Source organism: Vulpes vulpes, chromosome 2 (genome assembly GCF_048418805.1).
Source record: "Vulpes vulpes isolate BD-2025 chromosome 2, VulVul3, whole genome shotgun sequence".
NCBI lineage: Eukaryota > Metazoa > Chordata > Mammalia > Carnivora > Canidae > Vulpes > Vulpes vulpes.
Window position 1 is genome coordinate 18,593,911 of NC_132781.1, and position 21,219 is coordinate 18,615,129.

A 21,219-nucleotide genomic window follows, 5' to 3' on the forward strand; every position below is an offset into this window, starting at 1 on the left:
GAAAAGTGTCTCAGAAACCTTGCCCCAGGTCAGTGACAGGCAGGACTGGGATGTGAACTTGGGCCTGTGTAGCCTGCAGGCATACAATACAGGGTCCTTGGAGAATATGGAGCCTGCAGGGCCCTTCACTGAAACACAAGGAAACCGAGGCCCAGAGTAGTAAAGGGACTCCTTGAAGTCACGGCGTGAGTCGGGGTGCCTTCCCACCCAGCACAGTGAAGAGTGGAATTCAGAAGGGAGTCAGGGGTGGCGCTACCAACTCAGGTCACATCTGTGAAGTGTACAGAGGTGAGGTCAAGTTCCCAGGCCCAGGTAGAGGTAGCAGGGGTGCCGGAGGGCGGGTAAGGGCTCTAGGAGCCAGCTCAGGCAGACATCTAGGCCGGTGCCTAACGAGGCTGGTGTAGAAGTCAGAGGCTGGCGGAGAGAAGGACCAGGCCAGCGGGGGTGTGGGGGGATGCGGGTCACGGAGCAGGGGAGCCAGGTTTCAAGGTGGAAAAGAAGAGGGACCTGACTTTGGTAATTATCAGGTTCTCTGGTGACCTTGGGACAGACAAGCCCAGTGGAGCGCTTCAGGCAGAGCCTCCGTGGGTTTGGAAGGGCAAGGAGGTGCAGACATGGAGGCAGTGGCTGGAGACCGCAGGAAGTAGCTAGAGAGCAGGGGGAGCCTGCTGAATCAATGCAAGTGTCTTCCAGGATGGAGTTTTAGGGCAGAGGGAAGAAGAGATGGCAAATCCGAGAAGGAATTTGACCAGGTTTGAGGGGGGGTGGCGCGGAGCAGGGAGCAGTGAGGGTGACTGGAAGGAAGGACACTGCTCCCTTTGCAAGAGTCAGATGTGGGAAGGGGACGGAGAGCAGGGGGATGTAGGCAGTGCCTGCAGAGTCTGAGTCAAGGTCATCTGTGGAAGAGTGGAAGGGAGTTTGAATAACCCCAGGTCTGTCCTAGCTCAGGTCTCAGGTGTCCTGGGGTCCCTTCTAAATGTGTATCCTGAATGCTGGGACCAAAATGCGGATGGGGAGACAACCCTGGGGCTTGGCCTGGCTGAGATGTGATGTCCAAGGTCACGATTGTTTGAAGTGGGAGGGGAAGGCCAGTTGGCTGGGAGGTCTTGGGCAGATGGTGAGGAGGGTGTTGACACTGGGTGCGTTGGTCTTTGAGCAGCACATCAGGATATCCTGGAGGTCTGAAGGAGTGGGGAAAACTTCTCAGCCAGAGTGGCGGTGTTGTGGGAGAGGCAATGGGGATAAGGGAGGGGGCCCCTTGCAGGAAGGCTCCTAAGGGCAAAGGAGTTTCCTCAGCAGTGGGCTGTGGGCATGCTCTCCGTAGGCAACCACTCAGTGGGCAGCAGAACGTAGTGACCGACCAGGGGAGATGGGACAGATGCAGCCCTCAGGGACTGGGCCGGGGAGGGTGGTGGCTCTGACATATGCTTTCCCCCTTGCAGGGGGCACCCATCCTGCTGGCCACTCACTTTGCCCATATATGCTGGGCCCGCCGCCCTGCTCTGGGTCACTGGATGGCACACTGAGGCCTGACACACTGCACTCCAGCCTTATCCTCTGCTATTTGTTATTAACAAATTTATTTACAGTTCCGAACCAAGATTAATTGTGAAGTTTAACAGGAATGGCATAAAAAGGCCAAACATGACCTCTATGAGGGTTGTACACACAGTTGCTCTATTTCCAAAGTAACAACTCCAGTCCTCACCCACAGCTAGGCCCCCCTTTCTTCCTCCAAAATGAGACACAGAATAGCACCAGGCTTCTTGTAGCTTCAACATTTAAAGAAACAAACACACAGAGGCAGAGAAGGGTGAGAAGAACCACAGCACAAAATGTAATAAAAAAAAAAAAGTGGCCAAAGAATCGATAGCAAACCCATCTCTGTCTGCAGATTAATGGCTTGGCTGAAAGAAATGGGGGGAGGTCCTTAGGGAAGGAGGGAGGGAAGAGGGTGATGCAGAAGTTGGCAGGTGAACCACTGACCCTGGAACAGCAGAAATGGGTTGGGGGGGCAGTCAGGGAAGAGTGGAGGGGTCCCTAGAGGGGGGCATCTGGCCATAACCTGGGCTCAGGGGAAAGGTCCATTCAGTGTTGGGCTCCCACCAAATGTGGGGGCCAGGGAGCTCTGGAGGTGCTGCAGTCAGCCCCTCCTCTGCTTCATATGTTCCTGAGGATCTGTGTGCACGAGCGTGGGGGGCTGGGGGAAGGGACAAACAGGCATTTCAGAAAGCAGGAGAGCCACATGCTCCTGGGAAAGGAGGCTGGGGTGGGGGTGGGGAGCACAGAAACCCAGCTCTGCAAGAGGCGAGTGCCTACAGAGGGACAGGAAGCCAGGCTGGGGATCCTGCTGCTCCTAGCTTCTTTGTGGTTCCTCCCCATGCCAACTTTGCCTCTGCCTCCAGGTGCCGGCGGCTGGCGTGTACGGAGGAGCCCACTGTAGACCTCTGCCTGCTCAGGACACAGCTGGAGGTGGGGGCAGAGGGCTGCCCCCAGCCCAGACTCTTCTGGTCCCACCCCAAAGGCCAGGGAGTGGGTGGACCAGCTCTGTCGAACCCACAGAGCTTGGCCATGACAACAGCTGTTTGCTTTGACTTCAGAGGCCAGGCCCCCTGGGCTCTTCTGGTTCTTGTGGGGAGCCCCTGAGGTGCTGTCCTCCTTGTGTCTGGTCTGCCCTGGCCGGGCGTGCAGTACTCAGCAGAGGTAGAACTTGTACCGGTGTATCTGGTCCTCAAGTCCAGAGTTGCTGCATGTCCCACAGAACTCACGGGAGCAGTTCTCTGCTAGTGCTGGGAGACAGGGAGGTTAGGGGGCCCAGAACCACTGAGAACAGCTGCCCCCCTCCCCCCCCCCCCAGCTGGCTGGCAGAGGGCAGGGGACAGAGGTAGACTGGCTCTCTGCAGGTCCTCCTGTGGGCTGCACGTTAGCTGCCGAGTGCAGATGGGCTGACAGCTGGCCTGGAGCCAGCTGCGGACGGGCCGGGGGCTGCTCGCTCAGACTCCTCAGACCTGGGGGGCCATCCTCCCCCAGGCCAAGGGGGCTGTGCGGCCCAGCACTCTGCTGGCCTATCTGGGGGCTGCCAGGGGAAGGAGTCCGGGGGAGAGAGGCAGGTCTGTGGGGGACACAAGGGGAGGAAGGAGGTCAAAGGCCTGCGCTCATGGCCTGGGAGGGGAAGGGAGAGGAGAGGCCTGCCACTGGTTGTCCTGGTGCCGCCTGGACTACTGGCTCTAGGGACAAAGAATGAGGCTTGTGGCTGAGAGACCCCTGACCTCTTTTCAGGATTGCCTTTGGGGAACTGAACCTTCCGCTTGTGGCCAACAAGTGCCACGTCCAGGCCTGAGAATTCTGCAGAACCAGAGCTTGTCAGGAGGCACTCGTGTACAGGGCTCTGAGACACTGGTGTCCCTGGGGGGTCTGCAATGACATCAATTGATCCCTCTAGCTCCTGGTAGCTTGTTGCTGGTCCCAGCATCTTGCCAGTCTCCATAGGTTCTGTGGGTGACTTCATGCTATCCACTGTTCCATCTGGCTCTCCGGCGCCCGAGGCCTGGTGCTTGTCCTCCTCTTTCATACTGGGAGATGCTGCCTTGCATGGATGAGAGGGCTGGCTGGGAGGCAGAGTCTCAGGCCACAGAGGGTCACCATCTGAAGATGGGGAGCCTGGCTGCCTGTGGAAACAGAAGCATCCAGTGGGCCTCAAGGCTCACCTTAGAGCACACGGCAAGTTGGGATCTTCCTGGGGCAGGGTACCCATGGCGCTGCCCTCCTGGGTTTTGGTGTGAAGAGAGTGGCCCACTTTGGGGCTCTGTGGAAGGTCTGTTCTCAGGCTGCCCCTGCAGTAGCGGCCACTACTATCTACACCTCTCTTGGCTCTGTGGCCTGTGGTCTGGGCTGGCCAGAGGAACAGGTTAGAGGCTGTTCCATTTAATAACTTTGCAGCGGAGGCTGTGCCCTTTGGTGGCTAGAGAATGCAGCACAAAACCTGGCTTTCCAAGCTGAGCCCAGGGAGGTGAAGACTTGGCCTGAGAGGGGAAGCCACAGCTCTTTGGTCGGCAGCAGGGAAGGTGAGCTCAGAGGGCTCTGGGATTTTGGAGAACCTCCTGCAATCCTTCTTTCTGGGAGTAACTTCTAGAACGGCAGAGAGATCCCCATCTGGGAGGGGGATTCCCTTCTCTGCTTCTAGAAGGTCACACAGGCACATTACCAGGCACATGCAAGAGCAACGGCTGAACTGCTCTCCCCACCCCCATAAGCACTGCAATGCCTGTGCATTAGGAAGGAGCAACGTGCTGGTGTGGGCCCAGTCCCTGTCAGCTGGAGCCACAGATGGAGGGCTCCCAACCCCCACCAATCCCCGAAAGAAACAGGACGGAAGATGGTGGTTAGGAGAAAAGCGCCACAGCCTGGTCCTTGGCGTCATCAGCCTGAGGGCTCCTTCTCCCCAAGAACGGGCGGCAGCGAGAGCGAGGATGTGGCTGCGCCTGCCTCGCCGGCAGGGCCGCACAAAAAGCACTCACCTGGGCAGGCTGGTCTGGAAGGGGACATCGGCAAAGCTGTGGCTGAGCTGGGCGATGAGCCGATCGACTTCTGCATATGGGTGGGCTTCCGAGGCAAAGCCCTGGTGTTGGGTGCTCCGGAGATGCTGCCCAGGGTGAGAGGGGCACAGGGCATTCATTAGGCAAGACCAGGGTGGGATGCGAGTCGGGTGCAGGCTGGGTGGGAAAGGTGCTGTCAGAGCAGCCCGGGAGAAGCTGCTTGGCAGGGAGGGCTCACCGCATGGAGCTCCTCAAAGGCCTCTTGGCAGCACTCACAGAAGCCCTTCCTCCTCCTAGGCAGGGTGCGGGTGGCTGATCTTGGGCTTGGCTCTCGGTCCTTGGGTTCTCTGCAGAAAGCGTGGGTTGGGGGCGAGGGCAAGAAAGCAGTCACTGTGGGGGCCCTCAGAGGGGCTGACAGGCATTGGCAGGCCTGCTGACACTTGGGACCCTTGACCAGGGTGGCAGGAGTGCCAACGAGGAAGGTGAGAGATCTCTGTCCTGTCCCTGCCCTAACATTGCAAAGCACAGGTGAGGACGGGTGCCAGTGGCAGCAAGAAGGCCTCCCAGGACTCTTCCAGCTCGAGCTCACATCTGAACCTATGTCCATCTGCCCTGCAGGATGAAAGGGGAAAGGCCTCGGTGGCAGTGAGGGGATTGTGCTGTTCCTGGCCTCCCCTACTTGGACTGTCCCCTTCCTCTGGCTCAGGCTGTCTCCTCCCTCACGCTGGCTTGCCCTGTGCACAGCTGTCACCTTCACCGGGGACTTTCTAATCTCTTTCTTGAACCCGACTTCTCGTCTGAATTTCAGGCCCATATTTTTAGCGGCTGCTTGGCTGTCTGAGCAAACTCAACAAAGTCCAAAATAGTCCCCTGTGAGGGCTTTCTAAGCATGATGCAAAACCCAGAAAACAGAAAAAAGCTGATAAATTCAACTACATGCAATCTAAAGAAATGTATGCATGGCAGAAAATGTAAACAGAAGACAAATCAAGACAGGGCAGGGTGTGAGTGTAGGAGTATTTATAATTAATAACACAGAGGGCTTGTTTCCCTAATGCATGAAGGGCTCCTTACAAATCAATAAGAAAAGCAATCAATGACTGAAAAGAAAAATGGATGAATGATATAAAGAAGGTTCACATAGAAAGAGATTCAAATAATCAAACATACGAATGTACTTAACCTCATTCATAATGAGAAAAAATGACCATGCAGATCGTACCAAGAGACAGTTTTTAACCTAGCAGGCTGGCGGAGGGTGGCACAGGGGACAGCTCTGAGTGGCAGCCCAGGCAGGAGGTGACAGGCCCAGGCACGATGTGAGAACCAATTTGGCTGTGTTTATCAACGTTATAAATGCAGGAACCCTTGGACCCAGCACCTCTGCTTTTAGGAATTTATTCTACAAATTCACTCTAAGACTATTCACCGCAGCATTATTTATAACAGCAAAAGCCTGGAAAAATCTAAGTATCCATCAATAAGGGATTCATTAAAGAAAACACAGTAAGACCATACAATGGAAGACCTTGAAGCCATAAAAGGGAATGAGGATGTTTTCTAGGTACTAATGGGAAGTTCATTTAGGATACATCAAGTGGGAAAGGCTAGGTCCAGCCCAGCCACTGTTCAATCCCTCTTTACAGAAGAGGAGCAAAGGATATATGATGTACTTCCGGCCACACAAACTCTCTCTGGACACAGCCTCGATCTGGAGATTGGAGGGGAGATATGGAATACAGACTTTTCACCTTAAACCCTCTGTAATTCTTGGATTTGGAACCAAAGTATACTACTCACTTTTAAATTTAAAAAATTAAACACTTCCTCTCATAGATTTTCTCACCGCTCCAAACCTCCCATCCTGCCCCTGACCCCGGGCCGCTCTCTACCCATACTTCTCCCATGCAGACACCCAACGCTTCACTATCTTTCTTTTACAACCTCTGCTCCTCTGCAATCTGCAGCCATCCCAGCCCTGACACCACCCACTGGTGTCCCCTGCACCTTCTGAGAAAGGTATGCGGGGTACCTAGCCGTCACCTCGGCTTGTTCATGGTCTCTGTCTGCTGGGGGGACCCACAGGCCCTCCTTGGCCCTGGGAACTCTCATGCTGGGAATCTGCTTGGCCTGTTCTCCCTGTGATCCAGAAGTTAGAACAGGTCCAAGAAGGCGTCTGGGTCCATCTCCCGAGCCATATCCCTTCTGCCCTCTGCTCAGTGAAGGTTCAAATTCTCACACATCTGCAGAGAAGGAACACCCACAAGCCTACCAGCCACTCTGAGCTACACAATGACGTAGGTCCCCAGATCCCCTGCCCCCAGGTTATTCCTGATGTTTAGCTACAAAGGTCTCCAATTCTGATGTGCATAAAGATCACCCGTGGAGCTCATAAGAATGCAGTTTTCGGGGCTCCATCATCAGAGACCATGATTCTGTAGATGTGGAGTCTGAGAACCTGCATCTTTAATGGGAGCCCAGGGGACTCTGTTAAGGGTGGCGTGTAGATCTGAGTTTCAGAAACTAGCCTGTTGCCCTCTGGACACAAGTCAAATTCCTTAGTAGGGATGGAGAACACCAAGTAAAACGGATGAAGACTCCTAGTATCTCTCTTCTCTGGGCGAAGTTCCCTGAACAGGCTTTGCCTCAGGAGTGAACACATGGCCATTCCCAAATTGGACCAGCAGACTCCCCGGGGGGAAGGACCCTTCCTGCAGCCAGCCCTAGGTACTCAGACCAGGAACACCCACCTGGTATGATGCAAGATGCTCGGGGTCATCAGGGCCTCAAAGGGGCTTGCATCTTTGGGTCCCAGAAAAGAAATTTCAGGAAAGGACTTAAACTGATGGTGGAAGGGACGAAACTTCCTGAAACACAGAGAACTTCATTTTGACTACTGTGGGGGCAGGAAGAGGGGGAGGAGAGGCCCAGCCCAAACCCTCAGAATCCTGATCCTGAGAAAGTGGCTTCTCCCCCATATACCTCTTCAGTTCTAAAACCAAACCCTCCCCATCCTTCTTGGTAAGACTGATGCACTCCCTGGCTACTCATCAAGCCGGTCTACTCTCTCTGCCTCATCTGAGCTGAGAGGAACAAGCGGTGTCAGCCCATTTTACAGAAGAGGAACCGAAGCCCAAAACGTTTTGTGACTTGTCCAAGGGCTCATGACTGTTAAGTGGTCCAGACCAGGCAACAAGCCATGTCTTCGACTCCTGATCCATCTTTCCACTTTGCTTCCTGACCCTAACCACCTTTGAGGACTCTAGCCTGGCAGCTCTTAATGAAGGAATATTTAAACCAGAACAGTGACTTTCCTATTCCATGAAGAGGAACATTTTTGCTCTGGGCTACTCCTCTGTTACCACCTGAGGGGAGGCATTCTGAATGGAAAAGAGAAGCACAGTGAAGGTTCTGGATAGTCAGACCTACACTGAGTGGTTTTGGTGGTTTGCCAAGTTGCTCACATTCAAGAAATGTTCAGGGCCAGGTCTGGTGATCTGTGGATCCTGGGCAAAGCCTGCTGCTGTAGCTGGCAGGCATGCTGCGTTTGGTTGTTACGGCCTTTGCTCCAGGGGAGATCACGGGCCAGGGATTCCTGGTGTGTGTGTATGGGGGGGGGGAGGGGGGGCATGGTGAGAGTCCTGTGGCCTCAGGGGTGAATTAATACATGTGTCTGGGCAGCCTGGGTGGTTCAGCGGTTTGGTGCCGCCTTCAGCCTGGGGCCTGATGCTGGAGACCCGGGATCCAGTCCCACATCGGGCTCCCTGAATGGAGCCTGCTTCTCCCTTTGCCTGTGCCTCTGCCTTTCTCTCTCTCTGTGTCTCTCATGAATAAATAAATAAAATCTTTTTAAAAAAAATACATGAGTCTTCTCAGGCCCTTAGGAGAAGGAGGCACCCTTCACAGCCACAGTACTACCCTCTTTCTTCTTCTTCTTCAGTGTTTTGTTTCTGCTCGGAAGGCTGCAAAGTTGAGGTTGGTGAGGCTACCGAGCTTCAGGAGAGTACATAAACAGAACCACAAGAAGCCTCATGCCCGCTCTCGCCTATGATGCCAGGGGCACACCAACACATGTATGCCCCTCTGGAAGTGCTGTGTGCCTGCCATGCTCATTGTGACACTGAGGCACTGGCGGTGTGTACAAGCCATAACTACTTGTGTTTAACTGGTAGTGACAGGGCTGGGGTAGGGGACGTGTACCCTCCATTCTATAGGAACTGGAGAAGAGAGATCCTCAGTACCTCCTTGCCTTCCTTCCACTCATGTTCCGGCCACCAAAGCCAACTCTCCACTGTGTTCAAGTGCCAAGAAGGAAACCTAAGTCCCCTGGAGGATAGGCAGGCCCCCAGTATTGGGCCTTATAGCTGCCTATACTGAGATGAAAGGACCTAGAAAGCTCTGATTCTAAGAGTTTCTGCTGGGTTCGTGTGGGCTTTTTCTTAAAAAGCAAAAACAGTGGAATCCCTGGGTGGCTCAGCTGTTTGGCGCCTGCCTTTGGCCCAGGGTGTGATCCTGGAGTCCCGGGATCGAGCCCCACATTGGGCTTCCTGCATGGAGCCTGCTTCTCCTCTGCCTGTGTCTCTACCTCTCTCTCTCTGTTTCTCATGAATAAATAAAATCTTTAAAAACAAACAAACAAACACCCAACTTTTTATTTTGAAGTGATTATGGATTTACAGGTTTCTGATCTAGGACTTACTGGAGAATCAATGATAACCAAGGGGCCTGACAGCTCACAGGTTATCAACATGTCCCTCCTGCTCTAGATGAGAAGGGGCCCCGCTGGTGGACAGACAGGGCAGGGTGAAGAGGACACCAGGCAAGAACACCAGGCAGGACCCTGGATGCTGACCTTGGGCTAAGACTCATTGGCAAAATGGCTGTATATAAGTCCCTTAATTTCTCTGACCTCAGTTTCCCCACTAGGCTATCCTCATGCCACTCTTTCCCAGGGTCCCCACAAGATCACATGTGTCAGAAACTGGTTTTGCACAGCCAAACAGAAAGGCTTCCAGTTCAAGACGATTGGACAAGGGAATCACCAGCACCACCCCCAGTACCCTGGCTTCAGCCAAGAGGACCATTCTAGCAGTGTCCTGGGCCAGCATGGGTCCGGTAGGAAGTGCCAGTGAACACCCAGGGGGAAACAAGGAGCAATGAGCCTGGGCGGGACATCGTGTGCTCATAAAAGCAGAGCATTAAAAGGAGGTAATGCACACACAGGTCACTAACCTCTGACTCATGACCAAGAGGAGGGCCAACTGTGTAATGCCACCTTCAGAGGCTCCTCCTGGTCTGTTGGAGACTTCTCCAGGACAGGGGGAAAGAGCAGCTTCTGGGGAAGATGAAGGTGTAGGACTGAGGGGCTCCATGACCCCATCAGCTTGGGGCCCCTGAGCACCTCTCTTCCATGCAGCCCGGTGGGCTGAGGGGAGGGAGATGGGGTCCCCCACCACTCACCTGCTCTCATCTTCAATTTTGAGGAATGGTGCCTTCAGCCTGGCTACTGGAAAGGAAGAGTGCGCACATTAGCCATCTGTTGGCTACGGTGCCAGGCCTGCGCCACACGCACAGGAAATGCTCAGAGGCGAGGCTCTGCCAAGGTCCAAGAGCTATGCAGAGCTGGAGCCCACGCCACCCCAAAGCATGCCTTTCCATTTGGCTGAGGTCAGGCACCTACCCCTATCTCCTCTGGCCTCTACCCTGGGTGACAGTTCCTTTACGGGAGAGAGGCCACAGAGTGCCCCCCACCCCAAAGCTGGACACAGGACCCTGCTCTGTGTGTGGGTTCTGGAGGCTGTCAGCTGAGGGTTAGAAACCTGACTAGAGCGGGGGTAGGGGCAGAGTTTGGCCCCAGCTGGTTTGGGCTAAAAGCCTCAGGTCCTTCCCCGACATTCCCTCTTGCTGCTTCAGAATCCTGAGGGGCCTGAGAACACTCTCAGGCAGGACACCTCAGGAGGATCCTAGGTTTTCTGCAGAAAAGCAGGGAGGAAGAGGGCTGGAGAATGTTTATGGATCATAGCAGTGGGGCAGAGATGGACAGGATCAAAGAGGTGCTGGGAAGATGAATTTGCTGTTAATCAAGAGATTCAACCTCTACTAGCTAGTTATTCATATAGTTTACAAAATCTCTTAGGTATTAAGAGCCACTTCTACTTCCCACAGAATCCCTGTCAGAAGGACACCCAAAGCAGGCTGGGGGCCGGGGCAGACCTAGCAGCCCCCAGATCTGCCTGGAGTGGCACCTCCTCACTCACAGACCTGCTCGAGGTTCTGCTAGCGCCCAAGCAAAAAGCAGCCTCACTCCTCATAAGGCAGCAGCTCCCATTAATTACTTTTTGGGGGCGATTTCTTGTCTTTCTAATTAACTGAGACAGTGATTAAAATCAATTCCCCCACAGATTTCCTTGAATTTTGAATATGAGAGGTGCCAAGTGACTTTTCTTAGCTCCTGCTTGTGCACGAATAAATGCCACTTAAAGAGCATCTTTGGGAGAAACATCCAGGGGGAGAAACTCTCTTGCGGTCCAAGAGGGGCCGGGAGCCGGGCTGTCAATCTGCCTGTTTGTCAGTTTCAGGGAGTGTGGCATTTGGGAGAGTGGTAGGCAGCTGTCAAACTGCCCACCCCAAACTGCTCCTGAATCAGAAGGAAAAGGAGGCCGAACTTTGGTCAATGCCCAGGAATAGGCAGAGGGTACGAGAGCCAGAGCAGCCGTGTGGGGTCTTGGCGCTAAAGAAAAGCTCTGGCCGGGCGGCTCTGGGCTCGCTCATGGATACCCTTCTCCCGCCCTCTCGTCTTCAAAGCTCAGGCCCTGCAAACACAACAGGACAACACAACCTGGACTTGCTTCCTGCCGCAGAAAAGCGAGCAGATGCTGCCACAGAGGGAGCCGTGGGGAAGCGTTTAGGAGGGAGGGACTGCAATTAGATGAGGAAAGCTACCACACTGACCTTTCCGCGTTCTTGGCTCTGCTGGACACGTTCCCTAAATGGAAAGGGAAAATAGGTTAAGGATGCAAGGGAGGTAGAGGGTCGAGGAAGCAGGCCTGGTGAGGCGAGTTGCTGTGAATCTGCCCCACTTTGCTTCCTGCTGTTGGCTGGGCCCTGAGCTAGAACAGACCCAACACAATGGCTCCCTCTGCCTCCCCGGGGACGTGATGACTGGCAAGCCCCACGTGTGCATCTCAATGGCAGCTGATTTTGTGGAGGGAACGCAGGACACAGCGAAGAGCAGAAGCTACAGAGCCCCCGGACCTGGGTGCAGGCCCGCACTGTGAAGCCCAGGGTGTGAGGAGCACCTGCCTGCCTCACTGTTGTGGCGACAATGGACAGACAGATGCAAAGGGAGTAGGTGATAGACCTAAAGCAGAGCAGATGCCCATGCATGGCAGCTTGCATCTTCTAGGCACTGCTGTCCTTCCAGGTCAGCTTACAAGACAAACATGAAGCGCATGCCTCTCATTCCTGTGCCCTGTTTTGTGTATTTGGACCCTGTTGGTCAAGACCAGTGTTTAGGTCAAGGTCAAATAAAGCTAATATTATAAACTAAATGGAAAAAAACAAGAAATCAGTAGGATTCAGCAAGGAGGGAGACGGGAGAGATCCAATGAGCCCATGACTGTACCTCTGGGCCCACAGAAGTTCTGAATTCTCCTCCAGGCCACACCTCCAGGGCAAACAACCCAAAGAAGCTTTCCCTATCCCCTTGAATATCAGCAGACTGCACCCACAACTCACTCTGGAAGACCCGAGTATCTACAAAATAGATTAGTAAGTGAACAAAGCAAAGTAAAAATTCCCTGCATTTACATAAAAGGGGGGGGCCTTTTGACCTATCTGCTTGTATAAGCCTGGATCCTGGGAGGATACCCAAGAAACGGTTCATGCTGCTTATCTCAGGGAGGAAGCTCAATGGCTGGGGAAAAGGAGTCACAGGGGAGAGAGACTTTCATCATACAACCTTTTGAATTGTGAACAATGCAAATCTATCTAACAGCAGCAGTAGAATCCTAAAGATTCGCAGACCAGAGGGTGTGGGGCAAGGGGCACTGAGGTGGAGGGCTCCACCTTGCACGGACTGGTTTGCTACCACTGTTGGCCCTGTTCCTGGGTGCCAGGAGGCCCTGGGGTGGGCCTATAAGGCTTAATCCTTCCTCAGAGTCAGGCTAGGTGAAGACACCATGGCTTTAAAAATCAGCTGGGGCTCTCTTGATGTGTGGTACACACAGTTCTAACTCCAGCAAAGGAAGGAAAAGCCAAATAAGAATTTGGAAGGTGACAGCTCTTTCAAACTGCAACATCCCCTGCCCCCACCCATACAATCTGCAGGCTCATTCCTGGGCCAAGAGCTGTCCCCAGAATGGCAGCCTGGCCAGCAGGCCATGAGCATTTATGTTTTATCTAGGCCAGGACTACCCACAGGCAGTCCCTGGCCTAGGCCACGGTGAATGCCTCAGTGTATCATGGGAGATTTGTAGGGAGCACTGAAAGGAGAGGCTGTGGACACCAGGGACATGCTGAGAGGCTGCACTCCTTGTACTTTTTCCAGGATGGCCAGAAGACATGGCTTGTGTGAGTCATGGATTCACCAAAGTTGTCGCAAACTTCGCTGTTGCAAGCCATCCGTTTCCCTTCAGCTCAGTAGGACAACCTACCTCTGGCTTCTTCTCCAGCCCTTGTTTCTTCACACACAGAGCGTTGAGAGACAGTTGTTGCACATGCATCAGCATTTCTGTGGAGGAAACAGAGGACTATGGCCAAAGGCTCCCATTCATTTCCCCAGCATGGCTCCTTCCTGGGGCTGGGAGCTAAACTTCTCAAGGCCTGGCCCACTGGGTCATACCAGCCTTGCCTGCCACCTTCTGGTTATGTGTCATCTCTGCACCTATTGATAATAAAGGGCTGCGTCCTCCTCTATCCTTGGAAAAGTACCTAAGCTGGCTTCACGCTATTTGGTAGCACTGAGTATAGCTCTTGAACAGGAGGTGCCTTGCTGCTCACAAGGGTTTTAGGTACCACTGAAGAGCTGCTTTCATGGGGGAGACCAGCCATGTGAGTTACTCAGATGCAGCCTTAGATGGAAGTCCCAGCAGGAGCTTCTCTTACACACAGGAAGGCAGAAAATTAGACCACATCAGAAATGGCTGATTTTCCAGTGACAATGGAGCCCCCCACATCCCAGACCAGGATCTTCCTGAGCACAGTTCTCTAACACTCAGGCACATCTTGAGCTGGATCTGGATCAGCCCCTACGATGTCATTAGGAGAAAACCCTAGGGGTGCTTGGGTGGCTCAGCTGGTTAAGTGTATGCCTTCGCCTCAGGTCATGATCCCAGGGTCCTGGGTTCCCTGCCCAGCGGGGAGCCTGCTTCTCACTCTCTGTCTGCCATTCCCCCTGCTTGCTGTCAAACAAATAAATAAAATCTTCAGAAAACAAAAAAAGGGTGGGGGGGACCTCTGGACTCAAAGTAGAACTGGGTATGAGGGCCTTCACAGCCAGCCCATTCAGGACAGCTATTCTAATGTAAATTTATTACAACCTGCAAATAGGTGGTTACCTTGTGAGGCAACCCTACATAAAACAAAGAACATGAAAAAAAATTTTTTTTAAGATTTTATTTTTGGGGTACCTGGCTAGCTTGGTCAGTGGATCATTTGACTCTTTTTTTTTTTTTTTTTTAAGATTTTATTTATTTATTCATAGAGACACACACACACAGAGAGAGGCAGAGACACAGGCAGAGGGAGAAGCAGGCTCCATGCAGGGAGCCCAACATGGGACTCGATCCTGGTTCTCCGGGATCACGCCCTGGACCGAAGGTGGTGCTAAACCACTGAGCCACCCAGGCTGCCCAATCATTTGACTCTTTTTTTTTTTTTTTAATTTTTATTTATTTATGATAGTCACAGAGAGATAGAGAGGCAGAGACACAGGCAGAGGGAGAAGCAGGCTCCATGCACCGGGAGCCCGATGTGGGATTCGATCCCGGGTCTCCAGGATCGCGCCCTGGGCCAAAGGCAGGCGCCAAACCGCTGCGCCACCCAGGGATCCCCAATCATTTGACTCTTAATCTTGGTATTGTGAGTTCAAGCCCCATGTTGGGTGCAGGGACTACTTAAAATAAATAAAATATTTTAGGGGCACCTGGGTGGTTCAGTTGGTTAAGCAACTGCTTTCAGCTCAGGTCATGATCTCAGGGTCCTGGGATGGAGCCCCTTGTCCGGATCCCTGCTTAGCAGGGAGTCTGCTTGTCTCTCTCTCCCCACTTGTGCTGTCTCTCAAATAAATAAATAAAATCTTTATATACAAAAATAAAATTAAAATAGAAAAGAGTTTATTTTTAAGTAATATTTACACCCAATGTGGGGTTCAAACTAACAACCCCGAGATCAAGAGTCACATGCTTCACTGACTGAGCCAGCCAGGTGCTCTGAAAGAACATGAAATTTAGTTGGGTCAAACTAGGTTGGAATGTGGGCCACACTCCTCACTTCTGATAAAACTATGGATAATTTACCTACTACCTAAGACTCAATTTCCTCATATGTACAATGGGCAAGAAAGACTGCAGTGGGATTAATTGAGCTAATTCCCAACACAGAGTAAAACCTGATCAGTGGTTGTGGGCAGTAGGAGGATTCCTGTGATTCAGGATCATGACAGCAGCTGGAGGAGAGCTACATGTAGCGCAGTTAAACAAAGGAGCATCTTCCAGTACCTTTGCCCTGCTATCACTACCGCTGGTCTCCACACCCTGACCTTTGTGGGTCAACACAGTGAGCACATCTACTTTCAGCTAGCTGACACTGGCTGACATCCCTCTAAGAGTGGATGTTGCCAGCCAGTCCCCACCTCCCCTCCACAGAAGCCCCAGGTAGAAACGGTACCGTCCACATGCAGGATCCTCACTCCCCAGGAGCGGGCATTGGTCAGGAGACTACTGCTGCTCCCGCCACCTCCTCTACTGCTGCTCTCCTGGAAGGATGATGCAGTCAGGCAGGAGCAAGAGACTCCCCGGGGCCTGAATGGCTCCGGGTCACCCCCTGAAGAGATGTTGTGGGAGGGTCTACTCCAAGTCACTGGAGGACCCTGTTCTCCACATGGGCTGGCCACTGCCGGACGGGTAGACCGCTGCCCAGCCACTTGTGATCAGGAAGCAGCACAGGCTTCTCAGGGAGCTGTCAGGGGGGCCTCTGTGAGGAAAGCTCTCAGCACCCAGTAAGGACACAACAAACAGCAGCGACAGTCATCATGATCGGGCAGGAAGGTGTGACTGTCTCAGGCTGCACCCGCCCCAAGTGCAGCGACACCACCTTCCCCTATCATAGCCCAAGCACCCTTCTCGATGTCACTACCCACTTTTCTCATAAGATCACCTTAACTCCTCCTCCCACCACTTTACTTTAATGGCTCTGGATCTTGCAAAAGGGATAAATAGTTACTTGTAAAAGACATACGAAGTCTGGCTTATGTACAGCACAGACGTCCTCCAACATCCCTTCGAGGTGCTCTTGCTGGGCTCTGGAGATGGAAGGATTGGGGAGTCAAATCCAACTCTACCACTGCCACCCTGGGTGACTCTGGACAAATCACTTAACTTCTCTGAGGTCTACTTTCTCATTTGTAAGAAAATAAGGATGAGACATCTCACAAGTGGTATGTTTTATAGCAGTACTTGAGAAGACCCTCAGAAGAAAGGTTAAACCTCCCCTGTGCTGGAGCCGCCCACCTTCAGCCAGCCCCCTTCCCTCGACTCACCTGGTTTCTGATGGCCTTCTGCAGTAACTCCTTCCCTCTGCTCATAGGGACCTGGCAGGAGAGAAGAGCAATGAGGTGTGCACAAACAGATATTCCACACAGGCGCTCATGAGGTCTTAGGAGTCACGTCTCTTAGAAAGTTGGGAGCAGTGACAGCTGAGGAGCAGGGGAATGAGTGCCTAGAAAACCTTCTGGCATAAAGGTGAAGCCACAAACAGTTCCAGGTCACCCACAGGTGGCTGCAGCTTAGACCCAGGTGGAGAAGGCGTTCTGAACTTACCCGAGGTCAAAGTGTCACCAATGTTCTAAGACCTCTCTTTAAGTATCTCCACCCCCACCCCCACCCCCACCCCCCGCAGATAAGCCTGGGCCAATTTCAACAAGCCCTCTCTGGTTTACAGAGGACCTTCTTATTGTTTTGGAACCTCTGACATGGAAGTTCCAGGAAAAGTGAAACGTACCACAGAAGGGAGAGCATGGGGATAATGAGCTGCTGAGGTTTTTAGATCCAGAGCTATGATAACATATTTTCAGTCTCTGAATTCAAATGAGATTAAATTAAACCAGATGAAACTAAAGCTGGAGACCACCCCAAGGGCCCACTGAGGCTTACTTCCTTTGTTCAGAGAACATACCTTTCCTACCCGATGAGGTTCTTACCGAGTCTGCAGGCTTCTGTGAAGGCCTGGTGTGGCCATCCTGTGGATGGACTATGGACGGCGTCTGTCCTCTGACCTCGCTGGGGCTGGGGCAGCCTCTGGGGCTTGTCCCATTGCTCTCTGCCTTTGCCTCCCTACGGCTGGACACGATGTAACTTACTTCTTTGCTCAGAAAACCCTCAATTACCTGAAACCAGATCACAGAGGTGGCTGAAAACCAAAAGGCAGATGTAGAATCATCGACTTTGAGAGGTTAGGGAAGGAAATCTTGGCTGCCAGAAGTTTCAGAATCAATGTCTTTAAATAGACCAAATGCAGTTCTGTACTGAGCCCCCAAGAAGACATCATCCTGAAACATAATAGGGCTCATATAGATATAGATATATAAAATACAGGTTTTGTCTCCAGAGCTACTTCTTTTGACCCAGCAGCAGAAGGCCATGGGCTTTGTTATTTGACCGGTCTGAGTCTACACAAAGTGAGAGCACACTGACAGGGCCTGACACAAGAGTAGCTTAGTTAGGCCATGGCTTTCCTGCTAAGACACACTGGGGCATCTGGACCACACTACCCAAAGGGGCAAAAATATGAAACAAGAAAGGGTCTGGCTACTACTCAGCTGCACAAGTGCCTGCTTGTCCTACCTGTAAGTGCCTCACAGGCATTGAGAGGATCTGACACATCTTTGTATCCCAAGGGCCCAACACAGTGCCTGAGACACAAGGACACTTAACTCCCATTTGCGGGGAGTAGAAAAGATGGACATAAGCAGCAGTAAGGCACTGAATGCTTAATGACCCCCCTCTCCAGGGAAAAAGCCCTGCTTTGTAGTGTGTGCTGGTTTCTGGGGGGTGAACACTCTCACTGTGGTTGATTTCAAGCTACCAACATGATGTTACTGAATGTGGAACTGGAAAGAGATGCTAACAGTTGGCTCTACCTCCAGCACACCACTAAAAATAAGGCTGGATGATGGCCGTCTCTAAAGGGTGACTGGATAAGAAACTTGGCACTGAACTTAAAAAAAAAAAACAAACACCCCCCCCCCCCAAAAAAAAACTATACAATACCAACAAACGTTTAGGTTCCTCAAAAAAGTTAACGTGGTCTACCACAGGACCTGGCAATTCTGCTTCTACGCATGCACCCCAAGGGACTGGAAACAGGGGCTTGAACAGATACTTGTACAGCCATGTTCACTACAGCATTATTTATAACAGCCAAAAAGCAGAAAAACCCAAGTGACCAACAGATGAATGGGTAAGCAAGATGTGATGTATATGTACAGTGAAATATTGTTCAGCCATGACATGAAGTTCTGACACAGGCTACAACATGGATGAGCCTGGAAAAGATCATACTAAGTGAAATAAGCCAGACACAACAGAAAAATATTCATGGTTCCACTGACATGAGGGCTCTAGAATAAGCAAATTTATTGAGATAGAAAGGAGATTTGAGTGACAGGGGTTGCAGAAAAGGAAAGTGGGAAGTTTTTGCTCACTGGTTACAGAATGTCTGTTTGGGGATAAAAAGCTGTGGAAGCAGTGAAGGCTGCCCAGCCACATGAATGTAATTCATGCTGATAACTGTACACTTACAAATGATTAAAATGGCACAGTTTACGCTATATACATTTCGTCACAATTAAAAAGAATCCTTAAAGTTATGACTTGAGGGGTGCCTGGGTGGCTCCGCTGGTTAAGCGTCTGCCTTTGGCTCAGGTCATGATTCTGGGGTCCTGGGATGGAGCTTCAGAGCTCCTTATCAGGACTCCCTGCTCAGCGAGGAGTCTGCTTCTTCCTTTCCCTCTGCCGCTCCCCTGCTTGCACCTGCTCTCTCCCTCCGTCTCTCTCTGTCACTGTTTCACCTGCTCTCTCCCTCTCTCTGTCTCTCTCTCTGTCAAAAAAAAAAAAAAAAAGAAAAGAAAATCTTGGGGCAGCCCCGGTGGCGCAGCGGTTTGGTGCCGGTGGCGCAGCGGTTTGGTGCCGCCTGCAGCCTGGGGTGTGATCCTGGAGACCTGGGATCGAGTCCCACATGGGGCTCCCTGCATGGAGCCTGCTTCTCCCTCTCCCTGTGTCTCTGCCTCTCTCTCTGTGTCTATGAATAAATAAATAAAATCTTAAAAAAAAATCTTAAAAAATTTTTAAATAAAGTTATGGCTTAAATGAGCATATCTACCTTCTGTAATATGGCAAAAACAAATGTTAGCAAGTAGGAGCAGGGCAAGGACTTTCCAGTATGAATGGAGTAGATGGTTGAATGGCTGCACATCCCTTCCACTCCAGTACACCTACCCCTTTGCAACATGACTGCTGCTCCTCCCATCAAGAGGCAGAGCCCATTTTTCCATTGCCTTGAATCCGACTCCTTTTGAACAATGCAATGTAGTGAAAGATGTTCTAGAGCCTACGCCTTAAGAGGCCTTGTAGCTTCTCTCTTCAACTTCTCTGAAAGCTACCATGACACTGCTGTATAAAGAGGTTGGCTCAGCTTACTATACATACATATGATATTATACATTCCTACAACATATGTGAGAAGCTTCTCAAATGACACATGAGAAGCCATATAGAGGCAACCAGCACCAACTGCCAGATGTGTAAGTGAGGCCAACTTTGGTCCTTCCAGCCAAGCTGACCCTCCACCCAAATGTAGCTGCAGGAGTGAGCCCTGATGACACCAGCAGAGAAACCACTCAGCCGATCCAGAGTCATGAGAAAAAAGACCTTTTTTAAAGAGTCAATTAATTTTTTTTTAAGAGAGAAAACTTGCATGCAAGCAGGTAGGGGTGGGGGAGAGGGAGAGGAAGATAAAGAATCTTAAGCAGGCTTCACAGCCAGTGTGGAGTATATCACAGGGCTCTATCTCACGACCTGAGCTGAAATCAAAAGCTAGACACTCAGCACAACTGGGTGGCTCAGTTGTTAAGTGTCCGATGTTTTTTTTTTTTTAAGATTTTATTCGTTTATTCATGAAAGACAGAGAGAGAGAGAGAAAGAGAGAGAGAGAGAGAGAGATAGGGCGCATGCGAGTGTGAGAGAGGCAGAGACACAGGCAGAGGGAGAAGTAAGCTCCATGCAAGGAGCCTGATGCAGGACTCAATCCCAGGACTCCGGGATCATGCCCTGAGCCAAAGGCAGACACTCAACCACTGAGCCACCCAGGCATCCCTACCCAAAGTTTTTCACCCGTTATTTTAAAAATCTAAAATAACGGAATAATCTCAATGTCCATAAGGTAACAATTAAATAAATTAATAATCCACTCAAAGATATTATATTCTCACTATAAATAATGTATATGAGAGACAATAATGATAGGAAAGTGCTAATGCGTTAGGGATATGGGCAAAAAGTTGATAATCAAAAACGTATTCATGATCATAGCTACACAGAAAATGAACAACAACAAAAAAGCAATGGGGCACCTGGGTTGCTCAGTGGTTAACCATGTGACTCTTGATTTTAGCTCAGGTCATGATCTCAGGGCTGTAAGATGGAACCCGCTGTGTGGCTCTGAGCTGGGTGTGGAGCCTGCTTAAGATTCTCTCTCCCTTGTCCTCTGTCCCTCCCTACTCTAAGTAACATAAAATAAAATTTTATAAAGAGGGAAAAATACATAAATAGATGAATGCTTACCCAGGTTGGGGGTGTTTAGGAGAAACGGGGAGTGACTGACAATGGGTATGGGCTTGTTTTGGGGTGATGAAAATGTTCTACAATGACTGTTGTACACTTCATTTTTATTTTTTTTTAAAGATTTTATTTATTTATTTATTTTTATTTTTTATTTTTTTATTTTTTAATTTTTATTTATTTATGATAGTCACAGAGAGACAGAGAGAGAGAGAGGCAGAGACATAGGCAGAGGGAGAAGCAGGCTCCATGCACCGGGAGCCTGATGTGGGATTCGATCCCAGGTCTCCAGGATCGCGCCCTGGGCCAAAGGCAAGCGCCAAACCACTGCGCCACCCAGGGATCCCCAAAGATTTTATTTATTTATTCATGAGAGACACACAGAGAGAGAGAGAGAGAGAGAGAGAGAGAGAGGCAGAGACACAGGCAGAGGAAGAAGCAGGTTCCCCACAAGGAGCCCAATGCAGGACTTGATCCCGGATCCTGGGATCATGCCCTGAGCTGAAGGCAGACGCCCAACTGCTGAGCCACCCAGGCGTCCCTGAATTACATCTCAATAAAGCTGTGAAACAAAGAGGGAGAGAGAAGAGTCCAGAAGAAAATACATCAAAATGATGGTTTTCACTTGG

At 51.3% G+C, this 21,219-nt stretch overlaps 1 protein-coding gene across 8 annotated transcripts in view; it reads right to left on the bottom strand.

The window, feature by feature from the left end:
• Positions 1-1,558: 1,558 nt before the first annotated feature.
• DBF4B (DBF4B-CDC7 kinase regulatory subunit) overlaps positions 1,559-21,219 on the bottom strand; it is a 32,478-nt gene continuing 12,817 nt past the window's right edge. For 4 of the 8 annotated variants that reach the window (XM_072747016.1, XM_072747012.1, XM_072747014.1 and 1 more), the window contains 10 exons: positions 16,954-17,139; positions 16,294-16,344; positions 15,423-15,510; positions 13,190-13,266; positions 11,487-11,520; positions 9,996-10,041; positions 7,286-7,402; positions 4,774-4,882; positions 4,518-4,642; positions 1,559-3,668 (listed from right to left, as the gene is read on the bottom strand). In XM_072747016.1, the coding sequence (XP_072603117.1) occupies positions 2,924-3,668; positions 4,518-4,642; positions 4,774-4,882; positions 7,286-7,402; positions 9,996-10,041; positions 11,487-11,520; positions 13,190-13,266; positions 15,423-15,510; positions 16,294-16,344; positions 16,954-17,139 (1,578 nt within the window). In that variant the 3' untranslated portion in view covers positions 1,559-2,923. The remainder of the gene's footprint in view (positions 3,669-4,517; positions 4,643-4,773; positions 4,883-7,285; positions 7,403-9,995; positions 10,042-11,486; positions 11,521-13,189; positions 13,267-15,422; positions 15,511-16,293; positions 16,345-16,953; positions 17,140-21,219) is intronic. The other 4 variants (XM_072747017.1, XM_072747013.1, XM_072747015.1 and 1 more) reach the window with 1 other exon arrangement.